Genomic DNA, 21,068 nt, shown 5'->3' on the forward strand with positions numbered 1-21,068 from the left:
ATCTACAACAGATGCCCGTTTGGAATTCGGTCGGCTGCAGCGATCTTCCAGAGAAACATAGAGAGCCCTACTCAAGTCGGTACCATGCACGGTGGTTTTTCAGGACGACATATTGGTCACGGATCGAGACACCGTCGAGCACCTACAAAACCTGGAGGAGGTCCTCCAGCGACTGGATCGCATAGGGCTGAGGCTGAAGAGGTCGAAATGCGTCTTCATGGCAACAGAAGTGTAGTTTTTGGGGAGAAAGATCGCAGCGGACGGCATTCGGCCCACAGACGGCAAGACAAAGGCTATCAGGAACACGCCCAGGCCACAGAACGTCAAGGAGCTGTGGTCGTTCCTGGGACTCAACTATTTTGGAAACTTCCTACCGGGGTTAAGCACCCTCTTAGAGCCCCTACATGTGTTATTGCGTAAAGGTGAGAACTGATATGGGGAAAAAAACCAAGCAAATGCTTTTGAGAAAGCTAGAAACATTTTATGCTCCAACAAGCTGCTTGTATTGTATAACCCGTGTAAAAGACTTGCGTTAGCATGTGATACGTCGTCGTACGGAGTCGGGTGTGTATTACAACAAGCTAACGTTGCGGGGAAGTTGCAATCTGTTGCCTATGCCTCCAGAAGCTTGTCTAAAGCCGAGAGGGCCAACAGCATGATTGAGAAAGAGACACTAGCATGTGTGTTCGGGGTAAAGAAAATACATCAGTACCTGTTTGGCCTCAAATTTGAGCTGAAAACCGATCACAAGCCCCTCATATCCCTGTTCGCTGAAAACAAGGGGATAAATACCAATGCCTCAGCCCGCATACAAAGGTGGGCACTTGCGCTATCAGCGTATAATATACCATCCGCCACAGGCCAGGCACCGAGAACTGTGCGGATGCTCTCAGTCGGCTACCATTGCCCAACACGGGAGTGGAAATGGCGCAGCCTGCAAACTTGTTGATGGTGGCGCAGCCCGCAGACTTGTTGATGGTCATGGAAGCGTTTGAAAATGATAAATCACCTGTCACAGCCCGCCAGATTAGGACTTCGACCAGCCAAGATCCTCTGCTGTCCCGAGTAAAAAACTGTGTACTGCATCCCCGTTGAAAGCTAATCAAGCCGTTCCAGCGGCGAAAGGACGAGCTGTCCATTCAGGCAGGCTGCCTGTTGTGGGGTAACTGCGTAGTGCTACCCAAAAACGGCATGGAGACGTTCATCTCGGATCTCCACAGCACATACCTGGGTATAGTAATGATGAAAGCAATAGCCAGATCCCACATGTGGTGGCCCGGTATCGACTCCTGTGTACGGAAATGCAGCGTGTGTGCTCAGTTGAGCAACGCGCCCAGAGAGGCACCACTAAGTTTGTGGTCCTGGTCCCCCAGACCATGGTCGAGGATCCATGTCGACTATGCGGGCCCGTTTCTCAGTAAAATGTTCCTGGTGGTGGTGCTTTTTCAAAATGGATTGAATGTGAAATAATGTCGGGAAGCACTGCCACCGCTACCATTGAAAGCCTGAGGGCCATGTTTGCCACCCACGGCCTGCGTGACATACTGGTCAGTGACAATGGGCCATGTTTCACCAGTGCCGAATTTAAATAATTCATGACACGCAATGGAATCAAAGATGTCACCTCGGACCCGTTTAAACCAGCCACCAATGGGCAGGTAGAGCGGGCAGTACAAACAATCAAACAGAGCCTCAAACGAGTCACAGAAGGCTCACTCCAAACCCGCCTGTCCCGAGTACTGCTCAGCTACCGCACGAGACCCCACTCTCTCACGGGGGTGCCCCTGGCTGAGCTACTCATGAAAAGTACACATAAAACCAGACTCTCGCTGGTTCATCCCATCCTGCATGATCAGGTAGAGAGCAGGCGGCAGCAACAAAGTGTAAACGATGGTCTCGCCACTGTGTCACGGGAAATTGATCTGAATGACCCTGTATATGTGCTAAACTATGGACATGGTCCCAAGTGGATCGCGGGCACGGTGATAGCTAAAGAAGGGAGTAGGGTGTTTGTAGTCAAACTAGACAATGGACACATTTGCAGAAAGCACCTGGACCAAACGAGGCTGTGGTTCACAGACTGCCCTGAACAACCCACAGCAGTCACCACCTTTTTCGAGCCCACAATACACACCCAAAGGATCAACGACACCACGCCGGACCAGGGAATCGAACCCATCACGCCCAACAGCCCAGCAAGGCCAGGCTCACCCAGCAGCCCTACAGGGCCAACAATACGCCAGCCCAGCGATGGCACAGCCAACACACCAGAACAGACATTTGTACTGAGGCGGTCCACCAGGGAAAGAAAGGCTCCCGAACACCTCATCTTATAAATAGTTTTCACTTTGACTTTGGGGGGAGTGATGTTGTGTATCTGTAAAGCAAGCATTCCCATGTTCTGCCACCAGGGAGCGCATCCCCTGAAGTCCCAGGGGATCCCAGCATCCCTTGGGAGCACTGCACATAAGCCAGCCCCGAAGGCCTGTTCCTCACTCTGGAGTGTCTTAATAAAGACTGAGGTCACTGTTACTTTAACCTCCCTGTGTGCAGTCTCATCTGTGTTAGGAACACAACACCTACCTTCAATTGACTGATGTACCATGATACCCAGGTCTCGTTGCACCTCCCCTTTTCCTAATCTGTCACCATTCAGATAATAATCTGCCTTCCTGTTTCTGCCACCGAAGTGGATAACCTCACATTTATCCACATTATACTGCATAACAGAAGTGAACTATTGCATTATCAGGAGAGTATACAGCTGCATATTATTTACCACAGTATCAACTTGCATTTATATAGCACCTTTAATATAAATGAACATCCCAAGGCACTTTACAGAATGAAAAAGTAAAAAGGAATGGACATCGAGCTATGATAGGAGAGTTAATGACATCTGAAAAGATGGATTTTAAGAAGCCTTTTAAAGGTGGAAAAAAAAGTGGAAAGGCAGAGGGTATCAGGAGAGAGTGCCAGAGAGTAGGATCAAGGCAACTGAAGGTTCTACCACCGATAGTGTGGCAAAAGGACAGGCGTATACACTGAAGGCTAGAATCAGAGGATTGAAGGGCAAGGGTGCAGAAATAAGGCTGCAGGAGGTCATGGAGTTAGGGCAGGGTGATGCCATGGATGGATTTGAAGACGAGCATAAGTATTTTAAATTCCACCCATTGTGGTCAAGGAGCCAGCAAAGATTAGTGAGGATGGTAATTGGTGAGCGGACTTAATGCAGGGCAGCAGACAGCTGTTTTACACAATTTGGAGCTTATGGAGGGTGGAAAATGGGAAGTTGGCAAGGAGGTAATTTGAGAAATTGAGTCTAGAGATGACAAAAGTGTCGTGCAGGGGCTAAGGGCAGAGGGGGAGATGTTCTAAGGTGGAAGTGATTTTGGTGATGGATACGATATGGAGTTTGATACTCAATCTTGGGTTGAACAGGATGCCAAGATTTTACACAATATGATTCAAATGGAACAAGTGGCTAGGGAGCAGGGGGGTAAAACTGACTCAGTGGCAAAAGAAGAGAGTTTATGACGGGAGTTAAAAACAGAAGCCAGAATTTTCTGGAGTCCGTGCTGGCGCGATTGGAGGCGGGTCGGGTGGGAAATTTGAAATAAGTTGCAGTGGGTCGGGAACCCATCATCAGCTCGCCCCCACGCGCCTTTCCCTCAGCCGCATTTGCCAGCAGAGGCGGGCGACCTAATTCAAATCATTAACAGGTTGTTGTCAGACCCTTAAAAGCCTTTTTCAACCTCCCTTTTGAATTTCCAAGGCTGCCCACAGAATTCACGCAGCTTGGGAACCACGTCTGTCAGCCTGAGGCACGAGTTGAGTGGCCACTGCTCCAGCTGATTAGATGATAGCATGAAATGTACTATAAAATCTCTCACCTCACAGCTGATCACTTTCCTCAGGCAGAAGCTGTTGCTGACTGCATTCCCAGCACACAATTAAGCTCTCTACAGGCTGCAAGTATTTCCAGCAAAGTTGCCATCCAGTCTCACCTCATTGTTACAACCTATCACACCATTGACAGCTTGGTCCTCTGGTGTCTACTTGACCTGCCATCTATTCCATCAGAATGGGTGCCGTTTATACTGTGTCACCTTGGTCCTTAAAATCGAACCACGATGAGCCCCAACACCAGCAGCACCAGGCACACCAAAAACCTTCTCCTCAACCACCTGATGCTGTGCAGGACAGAGGGCATCAGTGCAGGGCTGCACCACGCTGGAGGCGATACCCCCAACATAGGGTATACAGGCAGAGAATGAGCTTCCTCAACATGACTGAGCAGCAGTTCCAAAGGAGGCTCAGGCTATCACGCAAGGTCGTCGCAGACATTTGCACATTGCACGATCAAGACCTGCAGCCCAGAGGAGCGGGTGGACACTGTTACATCCATAATAAAGTAATGTGATTGAGTACTGTAGACACGAGTGTGGCCTTAATCTCTTTATTCTGACTCCAGAGTGTTGGTATGGCATGGGAGGCTTGCTTATATACAGTGCTCCCAAGGGATGCTGGGATCTCTTGGGAATCCAACAGATACGCCCTCTGGTGGCGGTAGAATGTTGGTTACATAGGGTTGCATACATACCATCACTCCCTCCCAAAGTCAATATTACACTTATTTACAGGGCGAGACAATCTGGGGCTTTTCGCTCCCTAGTCGATCGTCTCGGTACAAACACAGGTGCAGGTGAGTTGGCTGGGCCTTCGCTGGTCTGCTGCACAGCTGGCCTTGCCGGGCTGCTGGGAATGGTGACTTCAGCTTCGTGGTCAACCATGATGTCGGTTGCCACTTGTGTGTGTTTCGGAGGGTCGAAGTTGGTGGTGTCCTCTTCAGGTTTATCGTGGCTGTCTGTGAATTGCAGTTTGGTTTGGTCCAAATGCTTTCTGCAAGTTAGTCCATTTGCAATTTTGACCTGAAACACCCTTCCTTGGCTATGACAGTAACAGCATGCCATTAGAGACCATATCCATAGTTGAGTACAAATACAAGGTCATTGACTTCAATATCGCGCGACAAATTTGCGCGATCATGGTACCTGCTTTGTTGATACCGGCTGTCCTCGACGTGATCGTGTAGATCAGGGTGGACGAGAGAAAGCCTTGTTTTGAGCGCCCTTTTCATGAGCAGCTCAGTTGGGGGAACCCGGTGAACGAGTGGGGTCTGGTGCAGTAGCTGAGCAGGATTCGGGGCAGGTGGGTCTGCAGGGAGCCTTCCGACACGCGTTTCAAGCTTTGCTTGATGGTTTGGACTGCCCATTCTGCCTGGCCGTTGGATGCGGGCTTGAACGGGGCAGATGTGACGTGCTTAATCCCATTGCGGGTCATGAATTCCTTGAATTCAGCGTTGGTGAAGCACGGCCCGTTGTCGCTGACAAGGACATCAGGCAGGCCGTGTGTGGCAAACATGGCTTGTAGGTTTTCGATGGTGGCAGTGGATATGCTTGCAAACATTAGTACACACGCAATCCACTTTGAATAAGCATCCACAACAACCAAGAATATTTTGCCTAGAAACGGGCCAGCAAAGTCAACGTGGAACCTAGGCCATGGTTTGGAGGGCCATGATCACAAACTTAGCGGTGCCTCGCTGGGTGCATTACTCAGTTGAGAGCAAGTGTTGCATTGTTGCACGCAAGACTCCAAATCTGAGTCAATCCCGGGCCACCACACATGGGATCTGGCTATAGCTTTCATCATTACTATGCCTGGGTGGGTACTGTGTAGGTCGCGTATGAACGTTTCCCTGCCTTTCTTGGGCAAAACCACGCGATTACCCCACAAAAGACAGTCCACCTGTATGGACATTTCATCTTTACACCACTGGAACGGCTTGATCTCTTCATGCATCTCCGCTGGGACGCTGGACCAGCTCCCATGGAGGACACAGTCTTTTACAAGGGACAGTAAAGGATTCTGGCTGGTCCAGGTCCTGATCTGGTAGGCCATAACGGGTGATTTTTCGTTTTCAAATATATCCATCACCAAGAGCAAGTCTGCAGGCTGTGCCATTTCCACCCCGGTGATGGACAATGATAGCCGACTGAGGGCATCAGCGCAGTTCTCTGTGCCTGGTCTGTGGCGAATTACATAATTATATGCAGAAAGCGTGAGCGCCCATCTTTTAATGTTAGCAAAGGCATTGGTATTGATACCTTTGCTCTCTGAGAATAGCGATATGAGCGTCTTATGCTCGGTTTCTAACTCGAACTTATGCCCGAACAGATACTGATGTAAATACATGCCAGAGCTTCTTTTTCAATCATGCTGTAGGCCCTTTCGGCCTTGGACAAGCTCCTGGACGCATAAGCGACCGGTTGCAATGTTCCCGATTCGTTTGCTTGTTGTAACACACACCCGACCCTGTACGAAGACACATCGCAAGCTAGCACCAAATGTTTACAAGGATCATACAGGACAAGCAGTTTGTTGGAACATAACAGATTTTGGACTTTCTCAAAAGCTGTCTCTTGTGATTTCCCCCATACCCAGTCATCTCCCTTGCGTAGTAACACGTGTAGAGGTTCTAGCAAGATGCTTAACCCAGTCAGGAAATTATCAAAATAATTGAGGAGTCCCAGGAATGAACGCAGTTCCGTCACATTCTGTGGTCTCGGCGTGTTCTCGATGGCCTCCGTCTTGGCGTCGGTGGGTCTGATGCCGTCTGCCGTGATTCTTCTCCCTAGAACTCGATCTCTGGCGCCAGGAAAACACACTTCGAGTATTTCAACCTGAGTCCCACAGGATCTAGCCGACTTAGAACCTCTTCCAGATTCTGCAAGTGTTCGATGGTGTCCCGACCTGTGACCAGTATGTCGTCCTGGAAAACCACGGTGCGCGGAACCGACTTTAGCAGACTCTCCATGTTCCTTTGAAAAATAGCTGTGGCCGATCGAATCCCAAACGGGCATCTGTTGTAGATGAACAGACCTTTGTGCGTGTTGATGCAGGTGAGGCCTTTCGAAGATTCCGCCAGCTCCTGCGTCATGTAGGCCGAGGTCAGGTCCAACTTGGTGAACGTCTTTCCTCCTGTCAGCGTCGCAAATAGATCGTCTGCCGTGGGTAGCGGGTACTGGTCCTGCAGCGAAAAACAGTTAATCGTTACTTTATAGTCCCCGCAAATCCTGACAGTGCCATCGCCCTTGAGAACCGGAACAATCGGACTGGCCCACTCGTTGAACTCCACCGGCATGATGATGCTCTCTCGTTGCAGCCGTCTAGCTCGATCTCCACTTTCTCTCGCATCATATATGACTCCTCCCGTGCCTTGTGGTGGATGGGTCATGTACCGGGAATCAAGTGGATCTACACCTTTGTCCCCGAGAAACTTCCGATGCCTGGCTCAAACAACGATGGAAACTTGCTCAGAACCTGGGCACATGAGGCGTCGTCGACGGACGAAAGCGCTTGGATGTCATCCCAGTTCCAGCGGATTTTAGCCAGCCAGCTTCTGTCGAACAGTGTGGGGCCATCTCCTGGTACTATCCATAGTGGTAGTTCATGCACTGCTCCATCATAGGAGACAGTTACTGCTGCGCTGCCAATTACAGGGATCAACTCTTTAGTGTAAGTTCTCAGTTTGGGCCTGTGTGCCTTGTTGCACCAGAGCCTGTCGAAGGCCTTTTTGCTCATGATGGACTGACTCGCACCTGTATCCAATTCCATGGATACTGGAATTCCGTTCAGTTCAACTTTTAACATGACCGGTGGACATTTCGTGGTGAAGGTGTGTACCCCGTACACTTCTGCCTCCTCGGTTTGAGTCTCTAGTTCAGTTTGATCCGCCATGGATCGGTCTTCCTCTCAACATGGTGGTTTGCAGGGTTTTCAGCTCGTCTGCACATTCGCCGGAAGTGTCCCATTGTTCCACAGCCTTTGCACGCATAGTGTTTGAAGCGGCATTGATGGGCTCGATGATCACCTCCGCAGCGCCTACAAGGTATTAACTGCCTCGCATTAACGCTTGATGGCGGACTCTGAGTCATCTGAGGCCGTGCAGCTGCAGGAGTGTACGTTCTGCCATATGCATTCCTGCCTGAAAACGACGTTACTTTGTGTACAGTACTTGCTGAAACATCTTTATGCTACAAAATTTGTTTGGTGGTATCGCTGGTGGACATAAATGCCTGGGCTGTCGTTATGACTTTGCTCTGGTTCGGTGTTTCAACAGTTAATAGTTTGCGAAGAATAACCTCATGGCTAATGCCAAGTACAAAAAAGTCTCTTAGCATTTGCTCCAGGAATCCATCAAATTTGCAATGTCCTGCAAGGCGCCTTAGTTTGGTGACGTAGCTCGCCATTTCCTGGCCTTTAGACCGCTGACGTGTAAAATCGATACCTTGTCATCAGAGCGCTCTCCTTCGGATTTAGGTGCTCCCGGACCAGCGTACACAGTTCTTCATAAGATTTGGTTGTTGGTTTCACCGGAGCAAGAAGATTCTTCATGAGGCCATAGGTTGTTGCCCCGCAGACGATGAGGAGGATCGCCCTTCGTTTAGCAGCGTTCTCATTCCCTTCTAGCTCGTTGGCCACGAAGTATTGGTCGAGCCGCTCCATGAAGGCCTCCCATACGTCCTCTTCTGAGAATTTCTCCAGGATACCAACAGTTCTCTGCATTTTCGCGTGATGGTTCGTTATCTCGTCACCAGTTGTTATGTCCATAATAAAGTAATGTGATTGAATACTGTAGACGTGAGTAAGTGTGACCTTAGTCTCTTTATTTCTAACTCGAGTGTTGGTACAGCATGGGAAGTCTACTTATATACAGTGCTCCCAAGGGACTCCAACAGATACGCCCTCTGGTGGCAGTAGAATGCTGGTTACATAGGGTTGCATACATAACAGACACGCCTTAACAGTTGCTGTCAAAGTCACCACCCCCCTCAACTTCTTCGTCTCAGGCTCCTTCCAGGAATCTGCAGCAGACAATTTGCGGCATCTCGCAGTTGGCTGCCCACAGATGCATCACACAGGTCACCGATGCTGTCTTTGACAAGTCAGCCAATTATATCAACTTTGCCACTGAGGAAGTGATATGGAACAGGTGCTCGTCTTTACCACTCTGGCTGGCTTCCCATGGGTACAGGGCGTCATCGACTGCACCCATGTGGCCATCAGGGCACCCCATCATAACCCACAAGTCTTTATTTACTGCAAGGGCTTCCGCTCCCTCAATGTGCAGCTGGTCTGCAACCATAGGGAAATCATCATGCATGTGTGCGCCAAATTTCCTGGCAGCTGCCAATTTCGATCTTCGCCAGTCCACCCTCCCTCAGCTCTTCACTCCTCCTTTCCAGCTGCTGCTTGGAGACAAGGGCTATTCACAGAAGTCGTGGCTCATGACACCCTTGAGGAGGCCAAGTACTGAGGTCCAAGAGAGATACAATGAAAGCCACATTTCCACCAAATGTGTCATAGAGCAGACTATAGGCATGCTCAACATGCACTTCAGATGCCTTGACAGATCTGGAGGAGCCCTTCAGTACGCACTAGCCGGGGTCTCCAGAACCGCTGGGGTCTGCACAAGCAGCAGCAAGTATTAGCAGTGCATGAGGAGCAAGGCACTGAGCACACAGCCTCTTCAGAGGAGGAGGAGGAGGAGGAGGAGGAGATCAACTAGAAGACGAGGAGGAGCAGGAGCTGGAGGAACATGCGGGCCAGATCCCACCAGCAACTGAGCACTTGCTGGCCTGAAGGCCTGGCATGGGCGTATTATGTCCAGATTTACTTAACTTTGCGCCGTACACCCATGTGGCTGCCACAAGCTGCGCCAGATTGGACCCATCCCACAGCAACACCATAAAGGATCCCTACAGTGACCAAGCCATTCCTTTCACACTGCCCACCATTGCTGGAGGTACCGTTATGTCTCGCAATTCACTGAAACTAACTAAGTCACTTCCAAAAGTGCACACAAATATGTCCAAGTGGGAAAGTAGTGAAAATAAAGATTTTTATGGCTGTCAATACATTAATGGAAAGTTGACGTGAACATTGACTAAAACACCGAAGTGGCTACCTTTGTGAATCTACTTGTGTGTTATCTTTGTCTTCCTCGTGCTTCTATGAGGTGCTACCCCTGTGGCTTTAGCAGAGGTAGAGGCAGCCTGCTCACTTTCCTGCTGCGACTGCTTAGACACAATTGGCGGACATCCTCTGGGTTTTGGAGCCTGTGATGGCCCCGCCGGAATCTGCTCCTCCTGCGACTGTGCAGGGAGCAGATTCGGCCATCGCAATTGGGAAAAGTGTAAGCACTTTAAGAGGAGCTCATACTTCCCTCTCACTGTCATCCCTTTCATGGACCACCCGCACTTCCCTGCTAGCAAGGAGCTGGAGAGCACCTTGCTACACATCAGTGGGGCCATGAGGACCCACGTCTATGCTTACATCCCTGCTAGAGAGGAGGTCTATGAACCTCTGCCAACTATGCTCCACATGTGCTCCTGTGAGTGGCACATTAGCTGCTCCATGCAGGTGGCCATCCTATCCATAGAAAAGCCTACAGTCACCATTGCCTATGACAGGATAGCGCTCATGTTGGAGATGGACTCCGCCATTCTCTGAACATTTGCAGACATCACGGTCGCAAAACCTGTCAGAGCCTCCTGCACTTCTTGCTGCAGCTCCAGGATCATTCTCTTTCTGGATGGCCCCCGAGGCTCAGCATCTGTATGCAGCTGAGCAGAGCTAGGAGCGTCCTGCAGCCTCCGATGAAGAGTCTCCACGGCTGTCCCTGTGCCACCATCTGCTCCTGCTCACTTGTGACTTGTGACGGACCCAGTGACAACACTACTCTATCTTGTGTGGGACTCATTGAGATGTGCGACTCTGTGCTAGTGTTGGGCGCGCTCATGTCTGGTGATGCTGCGCCGTCAGAGGCTGGAGGCTCCGCTGCCTCTTCCTCCTGGACAATGGGGAGGCTCTTGATGGACCTGTGGAAGAGTAAAGAGATGAGTTAGATATTCCATATGAATAATGGATACAGATACCATTATGCACATGATGACCATTCAGTGGCTGATGACCTTAGTCCCCATATGATTGACTGATGTATGCCATGTAACTGTATGACATATAATTCTGTCACCAGGTTACTGAGATGTCTCCCTCTCTCCATCTCCTACCTCCACCTGCTCAGCCACTGCCGATGCTTCCAACGCAGCCTCTTCTGCTGTTATAAGGGTGGCAAATGATGGAGGACCATCTCCAGTTCTCTCCCTCTCATTGTGCGCTCTCCTATCCTGCAAGGAGGGAAAGAAGAGAAGGTTGAGTGAGAATGATGGAGTGAGTGTAAGGAATGGATGGGTTACATCTTTAGAGGGAGACTATGATGGATTGGGGTGACAATGGCAAGTGGCCTCGCTGCATGTTGTTAGTTGGTATGATTGCATCAGGGTGAGGGTGAGTGTGAGGTGTGGTTAGTAAGATGGGGGATGTGGTAATGTTGATAGAGAGAGAGGGAAGGGTGGAGGTGCAAGGTATGTCGGTGTGAGTAAGGATGTGCAAGAGTAGGCTTGGGAAGGCAGAGTGCTGCAGATACGATAAGAGGCACAGCAGGGTGAAGTTGAGGGTGATTTTGTACTTACCTTTCCTGATCTAATGAGATCACTGAAATGTTTCCGGCACTGCACCCAGGTCCTCCTGAACACAACCCTGCTGTTGATCTCCGCTGCAATTTGGAGCCAGGCTCTTTTTGTTTTCTGTGGAGGTCTCTTCTGCCCATTGGAAGGGAAGAGGACCTCTCTGCGTGCCCTGACTCCCTCCCCAAGCATATGGAAGAAGTCATCGGAGAGCCTGGGTGCAGCACTCTGCCTCTGTGCAGTCATCTCTCCAACTGTTTGGTGCAATCAAAACCTCCAGTGCAGTGACTGCACACCCCTTGATGAACCTTCAAATGCAATGTGGCCATGGCTCCTTTAAATATCCTGGCTGAAAATTCATAATTGATGACGTCATCAGACTTGCACCATTTAATGGAGCTGGGTAATGCGCAGGAGGGCTTAATCGGCCTCATTAGCGCAAAGTCGATTTCTGCAGCAGGATGAAAGCGACCTGCCCCGCCCAGGTACAGAAAATTCTGGCAAATCTTAACTGATCCACATTTTAAAATCAGATAGAAAACACCAAAAAGTCATCATGTTGAGGGAAGGGCTGCGGGGGGAGAGGTGTATGTTGTCAGCATACACATGGAAGCTGATTGTCTGCCTGCTCATGAGATTACCAAAGGGCAAGGTGTAGATTACATTTACAAATTGTAAATGTAAATAAATAATCATACTTCTGACACATTTCCCCCAAACTATTATAACAAAGCAAAATACTCAGTAAATACTGAAAATGTAAATATATAAGTCAGTTGATCTAAAATAAAGTTAATAGCTTATTTTTTAAAATTAAGTTACATAATTGCAGATCATGTACATGATAACAAATTAGATTGAATACAACCAAGTTTGCTGGCCTCCTATAATTCCAACTCGAAGGGCCGAATGGCCTACACCTGCACCTATTTTCTATGTTTCTATGACCCATTTATCCCGACTCCTTGTTTTCTGTTAGTTAGCCAATCCTCTATCCATGCTAATATATTATCCCCAACCCAGTGAGCTCTTATCTTGTGCAGTAACCTTTTATGTGGCACAGGAAGAAATGACAAATGGTCTTTTGAAGGCGATCTGATCACAGAGTGTGCCAATGTTGCTCTGAGTCTGCCACTAAGCGGGTAAAACTAAGTCTGGCAGGTGAGATGTTAAGGATCATAGACATGAATTCATTAAACTCCATCAGATGAAGAGGAGACATAAAAATAAATGACAAATGGAAAGTAGAAGTATTCAGAAGAAAACATGTTCTTTCAAGCACAGCATACATTTACCTCTTGCATAGCTTCATGATAGCATTGTAAATAATATTGTAAATATTAGTTTTTAACATAATTCCATTATAACAGCTCCAATACCTTGTTTTTGTCTTGGGTGTCCACTTCTCCTGGAGCCATAAATTTTAGTAGCAAAGCCAAACACTTGGGGCTTTTGTGGCGAGTAGCCAAATGAAGTGGAGTCATCTCCTCAAGATCCTTCTGCATCCAGTTTGCACGTCGACTAAGCAGTAGCTTCATGAAGCGGTAATTTCCCTGAACAAATAGACGAGAAAAGTTGCTAGATGAATGCTTTTCCTTGAAATACAAACACTTCCTTTTACCTTTTGTCTACCAAATAAATGGGAGTGATTATTTTCACATGTTTGGAGTTCCTCTGCACATGTGTCCCGGTTTGGGATGCCTGAAGACCATCTGGGGAGCCTCCGCGCAGGCACACCCGATGTGGCAGAGGCTGCAGCCTCAACCAGCACGCTTTCCTCGGTGGCCTGTGAAAAAGGCCAGGGCATCAGATGGGGGGAGATGATAGGTGAGGGAAGCAAGGCTGGGGGAGGGAGAGAGAGGAGATCGGAGGAAGGGGAGAAAGGAGCTCGGGGGTGGGGGGGGAAGATCAGGAGCTGGGGGGGTGGTGAAGGTCAGGAACTCGGGGGGAGGGAGAGGAGAAGGTCAGGCATTGGGGAGGGGGGAGAGAGATCAGGAACTCGGGGGGGGGGGGGGGGAGGAGGAGATAGTCAGGAACTCGGGAGCGGGGGGGGGAGTTAAAGCAGGGAGAGAATAATGGGGATTGGGGAAGAACATGATCCAGGTCTAAAGGGGCGGGGATGAAAGCAAGAACATGATCCAGATGAGAAGATGGATCTCATTCTCCCCCTTTGTTAGACGTGGATCACGTTCTTCCAACCAGATGAATTAGCGAATCCCTTCTCACACATGGAGCAGATGAATGGCCTCTCCTTACTGTGAACTCGCTGGTGCGTCAGAAGGTTGGATGCACAAAACTCCAAAGAATTAACTAACCCACTAATTAGAGTATGAAGTATTTTATTTTACCAGCCAAGGGCAACTATAATTACAATTGCAGAATACTAGATAACAGAGGATCTTCACAAAGCTAACTATACTTCCACTTTCTGTAGGTTCACTGGCAAGACCGGATCAAATTACACATTGCAGGGCTATCTACAGCAGGCAGGATCAAACTACAGATTCCAGACAGACTGTTGGGTGCGTCTTGTCCTCCAAGGAGACCAATCAGAAATCTGGTGTTGCAAATAGACACAGCCCCCAATAAATGACTAACAATTAAAAACAATTTTATACAATACTGAATGGGTGGCATAGGTAATTGAATAACAACTAATCCAATCAGAATTAGTCTGAGTCCCAATTTTAATCACTTTGGAAGTCTTTAACAATACCTCAGTGGGTGCAGCTTGCGTTGCTTTCATCAGCATCTTGTACTAGCAACTGCAAGAGAGTGAACTAACAAAACTTTTGACACAACGAGCCCAACATTTTGTGGTGCAAGTTGAACATAATAGGCCAGGTAAGCATGCAAAGTCGGGCTGAACATGGAAGTGCCAGATCTCCACCCAGAACAGTATCTGCCTGTGGCAAATTAAACTAAAAATCAGAGGAAGCAGAGCTTCCCCATGCCAGAATTTCTTCAACTCCTCCCTCCCTTCCAACCAATATCTGCATTCTGGGAACAATCCGACATACAGATCAGCCTAGAAACAGAAATGGGTCATGGATCATTGCTGTCCTTGCTAACATGCATTGGCTTCCAGTTCCCCAATATACATTGGTTCCTGATCCCTGGCCATTTTTCTAGAATTAAGCTGCTATATAAATGCAAGTTGTTGCTGAGCATTGTTGGTCTTTGATCACCCGTTTCACATGTATGTAACAGTAGCCACAGAGAGATCCACAACTCTGACTATTCTACCTTCAATGGGGCTGGGACTAAGTGGATAGTTCCTTGAAGTAGGCTAAACATGCTCAATCTGTACTGTAAAATTTTATAATTCTATTATTCATATAGGGGAAGATCTAGAATTCCAAGTAACCCGTAGAAAAGAAAAAACACAATTCCTAGCTACTAACTGGAAAAATGATCCAATTCTGAAGCAATTAATAACACACTATTACAGGAGTTCACGTTAAATAATTTGTTTATACTGTATATAAATCATGTTTTTTAGCGAGCATAATACAGGTTGAACCTCTCCAGTCTGGCACCCTTGGGACCTGACCGGTGTCGGACCAGAGAATTTTCCGAACCACGGGAAGTCAACTGGTGACAGCGCTGCTGACAACAACTCGGACGTGTTCTGTGCATGCGATGCGCAGAAGCCTACTGTGCAGCATTTAGGCGTCCAAAAGATAAGAGAAGTGCCGGAGAGAGAAGCAGCGGGACGAGGAGAGAGCGAGCTGAGCATCTTACCTTTCAATTACAGCCTTCCAGACTCAATATTGAGTTCAACAATTTCAGATCATTACCACTGCCCCCATTTTTTCCAGACAGCAGCTATTGGTAATGATTTTGTAATTCCCATTTACATCTCCTCTAGACCCATCTTTTATTTCTTTACTTGTCCCATTACCACTCCCTTTTGTCTTGCATCACCATTCCTTTTGTCATTTAATCACTCCTGCCTTCCACCTTATTACAGACCTTCCCTTTTTAAAAATTAGTTCATAGGATGTGGGCGTTGCTGGCAAGGCCAGCAGTTATTGCCCATCCCTAATTGCCCTTGAGAAGATGGTGGTGAACCACCTTCTTGAACCGCTGCAGTCCATGTGGTGAAGGTACTCCCATGGTGCTGTTAGGGAAGGAGTTCCAGGATTTTGATCCAGCGACGATGAAGGAACAGCGATGTACTTCCAAGTTAAGATGGTGTGTGACTTGGAGTGGAATGTGGTGGTGGTGGTGTTCCTCTGCTGCCCTTGTCCTTCTAGGTGGTAGAGGTCATGGATTTGGGAGGTGCTGCCGAAGAAGCCCTGGTGAGTTGCTGCAGTGCTGTCTAACCACCGCCCTCTGACATTCAACAGCATTACCATGGTACACAATGCAGCTACAGTACATCATTGACGGAAGGATTGAATGTTTAAGGTGGTGGATGGGGTGCCAATCAAGCGGGCTGCTTTGTCCTGGATGATGTTGAGCTTCTTGAGTGTTGTTGGAGCTGCATTCATCCAGGCAAGTGGAGAGTATTCCATCACGCTCATAACTTGTGCCTTGTAGATGGTGGAAAGGCTTTGGGGAGTCAGGAGGTGAGACACTCGCCGCAGAATACACAGCCTCTGATCTGCTCTTGTTGCCACAGTATTTGTGGTTGGCCCAGTTCAGGTTTTGGTCAATGGTGACTCCCAGGATGTTGATGGTGGGGGATTTGGCGATGGTAATGCCATTGAATGTCAAGGGACTATAGTTAGATTCTCACTTGTTGGAGATAGTCATTGCCTGGCACTTGTATGGCGCGAATGTAACTTGCCACTTATCAGCTCAAGCCTGAATGTCATCCAGGTCTTGCTGCATGCGGGCATGGATTGTCCATCATCTGAGGAGTTGCAAATGGCACTGAACACTGCAGTCATCAGCGAACATCCCCACTTCTGACCTTATGATGGAGGGAAGGTCATTGATGAAGCAGCTGAAGATGGTTGGGCCTTGGACACTGCCCTGATGATTGACTTCCAACCACCACAACCATCTGCCTTTGTGCTAGGTATGACTCCAGCCAGTGGAGAGATTTCCCCGATTCCCAGTTTTACTCGGGCTCCTTGATGCCATACTCGGTCAAATGCTGCCTTGATGTCGAGGGCAGTCACTCTCACCTCACCTCTGGAATTCAGCTCTTTTGTCCATGTTTGGACCAAGGATGTAATGAAGTCTGGAGCCGAGAGGTCCTGGCGGAACCAACATTGGTGAACAGGTTATTGGTGAGTAAGTGTTGCTTGATAATACTGTTGACATCTTCCATCACTTTGTTGATGATTGAGAGTAGACTGAAGGGGCGGTAATTGGCTGGATTGGATTTGTCCTGCTTTTTATGGACAGGACATACCTGGGCAGTTTTCCACATTGTCGGATAGGTGCCTGTGTTGTAGCAGTACTGGAACAACTTGGCTAGAGGCGCAGCTAGTTCTGGAGCACAAGTCTTCAGCACAACAACCTGGATGTTGTCGGGACCCATAGCCTTGCTGTATCCAGTGTGCTCAACCTGTTTCTTGATATATCAGGTGGAGTGAATCGAATCTTCTGTGATGTTGGGGACCTCAGGAGGAGGCCGATATGGATCATCCACTCGGCACTTCTGGCTGAAGATGGTTGTAAACACTTCAGACTTGCCTTTTGCACTCATGTGCTGGAATTCGCCATCATTGAGGATGGCGATATTCATGGAGCCACCTCCTCCCATTAGTTGCTTAATGGTCCACACATGCCATTGTCTATCCCCCTTTTAGAGGAAGACTCTGGCCGCATTGCTGGAAGACGTCTTTGTACCACCTTGGGTAGGGTCATGGCGTGAGTGGGGGGAGGAAGGGCCACAGATAAAAGACGTTCGCTGCAGGGGTTGTTCTTTCGTTGTTTTGTTGTTACTATTTTATAAAAGTTTTTAAAGTTTCCCAATTCTGTTACGTTATTAAAAGTTCACAATAACGTTTAATAAATTTTATTCCAGTTTCCAAATTACGTTTACAATGTTTAATAAATCTTATTCAAATTACTGTATGTTAAATACATTATTTTGTTCACCTTAACCATTCCTGTGTAGTGTCTCATTTGCAGAATAAGAGGGAGAATAGTCAACATGGTGGGATAGAGTGGGCAGGCAATGGTGAAACATGCCGTTCATTGGTCAAGCAAAGCGTTGAATTATGAACTGCTGACGTAAGGCTTTTGCAGTGGCTAAAGCCCCACGAGGCCTTCCCTGTGGTGGTGGTGGGATGGGTTCATCGACAGGCTCCTCAGCCTCCTCTTCGTCCTCCTCCTCGTGGTCCTCCTCCTCCTCTGCGTGGTGCTCCTCCTCTTCCTTGTGGTCCTCCTCCTCCTCCCCGTCCCCCCTCCTCTCTCTCCTGAGGTGGTCCTGCAGTTCCCAGTGGCAAGTCATGTCCCCTCATGATGGCTAAGTTGTGTAGCATGCAGCACACCACAATGAACTCACCAACCTGCTGAGGGGAGTATTGCAGGCAGCCTCCAGAGTGGTCCAGGCATCGGAAGCGCTGCTTTTGCACTCCAATTGTCTTTTCGACGATGTTGCGTGTGGCTATATAGCTGTCATTATAGCAATGCTCGGCTTGTATGTCAGGGTTCCGGATGGGGGGTCATGAGCCAGGTGGCGAGGCCATAACTTTGTCCCCCAGCCATCCAGCTCTGACCTTGTGGCTGACGCTCGAACAAATATGACACAGTGTTCTCACGCACGATGAAAGCATCATGGATGCTCCCTGGAATTTGTGCATTTACTGCCATGATGCGCTAAATAATCTGTACGTTCAGGGAGTGGAATCCCTTTCGGTTTTGGTAAATCTCTGGATCCTCCAATGGTGCTTGCAGGGCGATGTGCATACAAATCAATGGCAGCAATTTGTGCAAAACCTATAGTCCTCTCATTCTGTGCCTCCTTGGTCATTGGGAACTTAGGCAAGTGCCGCAGTCACTTTCACCTCGATAGGCAGTGCAGTCCTGTTGGTGCTGGTAGGCTGTAGGTCTACCTTTATGAGCTGGCATATCTCCGTGACCACCTTTTTTCCAAAGCGCAGCCTTCGAGAACGCACTGTGCCTCAGACAGTGCAGGTATGAGCGCTGCTCCCTGAAAACTCGTGTGGGTTAAGGCCGCCTCTCCATACGTGTGTGAGCTGTTTGATTACGCTCAAAATGCTCTTGAATAAGCCTTCTTCCAGCTTGATGCTGCATAGAAAAAGCAGCCAGGAATAATGGCAGAGATATTATAGCCACCATTCATTTAAATGTCCTTAAGGATATTTAAATATTAAGGATATTTAATATCCTTATTAAATGCACTCACATAAAGCTCACTGTGCAAAACGTAGCCTTCCCTCTAAATCCTTTTATGCAATGAACTTCTGCTCTGTTTTTCAAGATGGCACCGTTAGCGCCCCCTGGATCCAACCTGGTAAGACTTCTTAAGTTTCAGGTTTCCTTTATGGTGCTTTTTGATGAAAAGGTATCCTCTTAATGAACTAAATATATGACCATTCTACTGGAAGAATGTCACCCATAAATGCCAAGCAGTGAAGACAAATAAATTATACAATGAGAAGAGTGCCATCTGGGTAGAGTGCTTTCCCTTATTTTATTATCTAAATCACCATGACTACAACATGACTGGCTACAATTTAATATGGGCTCAATTTTCTCCAGCGATTTGCACCGTTTTTTTGCGCAGGCTGCTTTTTTTGGCCTAGGTTAAAAAACCACAGTTTCCCGGATCAATTTGCATCAGCCAAAGGGGGCGTAACCTGCCACCTGCGCCAATTCTGGCCATTTAGGCAAGTTTGGCCAGCTGAGAGTTACTCCAGTTCTTCCTAGGCCAGCGTATGTGGCCTCTGTAAAAAAAAAAAACCTTTTGGAGAGTTAAGGAAATTGGCGTAGGTAAGGAAATCGGTGCAGGTAAGTGCAGCAGATGCCCGGACAGCAGCAGCATGAGAGGTAAGAGAGATGGGGAGAGAGGCACGGGGCTGGGGGGAGGGGGGTAGCCTTTCGGGTATAGTTAGGTGCGGGGACCGGGAGGGAGGAGGCCATTCGGCCTGGGATAGGTGCAGTGGAGAGGACCAGGAGGCTATTTGGCTTGGGTTAGAGGCGGAGGAGCAGACCGGGCTGCCACTTGGCCAGGGCTTGGTGTGGGGGAGTGGGACTGGAAGGCCCTTTGGCCAGGGCTAGGGGCGGGGGAGCGGGACCGGGAGGCCCATCGGCCTGGGGTAGGAGCGGGAATCGGGAGAGGAGTGGGGTGGGGGTGGGGGGAGGACACTTTAATAATTTAATGGCGGTAAGTTGCTGCAATGTATTTAAGGTGTTTTTAAGTTGCTGCAATGTATTTTAAGGTGCTTGTACAGGTTGCGAGCTGAGCTCTAAGTGTCACTTTCCAGCTTCAGCCCGCACTGTGTCCCTGGTTACCATGGCAACCTGATTTTTTTGGCGCACATCAAGGCTCCAACCCCAAAACTAAAGGACAGGTTAGGCTGCACCAAAATGAATAAATCAAACGAGAAAATTCAGAACATTTTTTTTGGTGTACTTGGGGTCCCCAAAAAACGGGTGTAACTCTTCAAGTACGCCAAAAAAAAGCTGTGGGGAAAAGTGAGCCCCAGGAACGGACCCTGATCTTTACTCCCTCCTGAGCACAATTATCTAGCTCTCTATATGCTGCTATTATATTTGTGCCTGTATTAAATTCACACACTAGTGTTACAAGGTATATTATATTGTATTGCCTGGAAATGCACATTATTTTCTGCCAGTTTTTATAATGAATGAAATACGGCAAGCTAAAAACATCTTTATTATATTTTAAATTTTATATGGCCCTATAAAATAATTGCAATCCTTTGTGTAGTTATAGTGGAAACATAAAAAGAAGCCCCTTTTATATATTGTTTTGGAGGGTGTCAGCCAATTGGGGGCAGTAACCTTCCGGGACCGGGACTTCCTGCACCCGGCCTGGAAGTCCCGTCCCCGATGCAGAATTGGGCCATGCGCCCCTCTCAAAGGAAATGGAGCACTGTCTCCACTTCCTTGGAGGCGCGCTCCCAGGGTGGCAGCGCGGCACTGAGTCCAATTAAAGGGGAAGGCCGCTGCGCACTCTGCACACTGACATCCGCCCCCGCCAGCCTCACGGCACGCAGGGCAATTTCCCCCGTGGGCCGCAAAGCGGTCGGCGCAGAGCGATGAGGGGTCGGTGCACACCAGGGCAATTTCCACTGAGACGCTACCGCCCCCCCTCCCCTGGGAGTAAACACCATTTGTTCCCTATTAGCACCCCCGAGGGGCTAACATGGTTATAGAAAAGGGCAATTTTGGACCCTCTGAATACAGTGTTAAAAAAAACTGAACAAATAGGAATTCTAATGGAAATCATTCTTGGATACTGAATTTGCTACGAAACACCTTTGAAAATTGAAAATAATTAAAAGTTTAGTTTAAAAATGG

General features: G+C 48.4%; 1 protein-coding gene across 4 annotated transcripts in view; it reads right to left on the bottom strand.

The window, feature by feature from the left end:
* invs (inversin) overlaps positions 1 to 21,068 on the bottom strand; it is a 367,882-nt gene that overhangs the window by 271,816 nt on the left and 74,998 nt on the right. For all 4 annotated transcript variants that reach the window (XM_070881116.1, XM_070881115.1, XM_070881118.1 and 1 more), the window contains exon 2: positions 12,974 to 13,147. In XM_070881116.1, coding sequence (XP_070737217.1) covers positions 12,974 to 13,132 — 159 coding nt within the window. In that variant the 5' untranslated portion in view covers positions 13,133 to 13,147. The remainder of the gene's footprint in view (positions 1 to 12,973; positions 13,148 to 21,068) is intronic.

The sequence above is a fragment of the Pristiophorus japonicus genome, chromosome 5 (genome assembly GCF_044704955.1).
Source record: "Pristiophorus japonicus isolate sPriJap1 chromosome 5, sPriJap1.hap1, whole genome shotgun sequence".
NCBI lineage: Eukaryota > Metazoa > Chordata > Chondrichthyes > Pristiophoridae > Pristiophorus > Pristiophorus japonicus.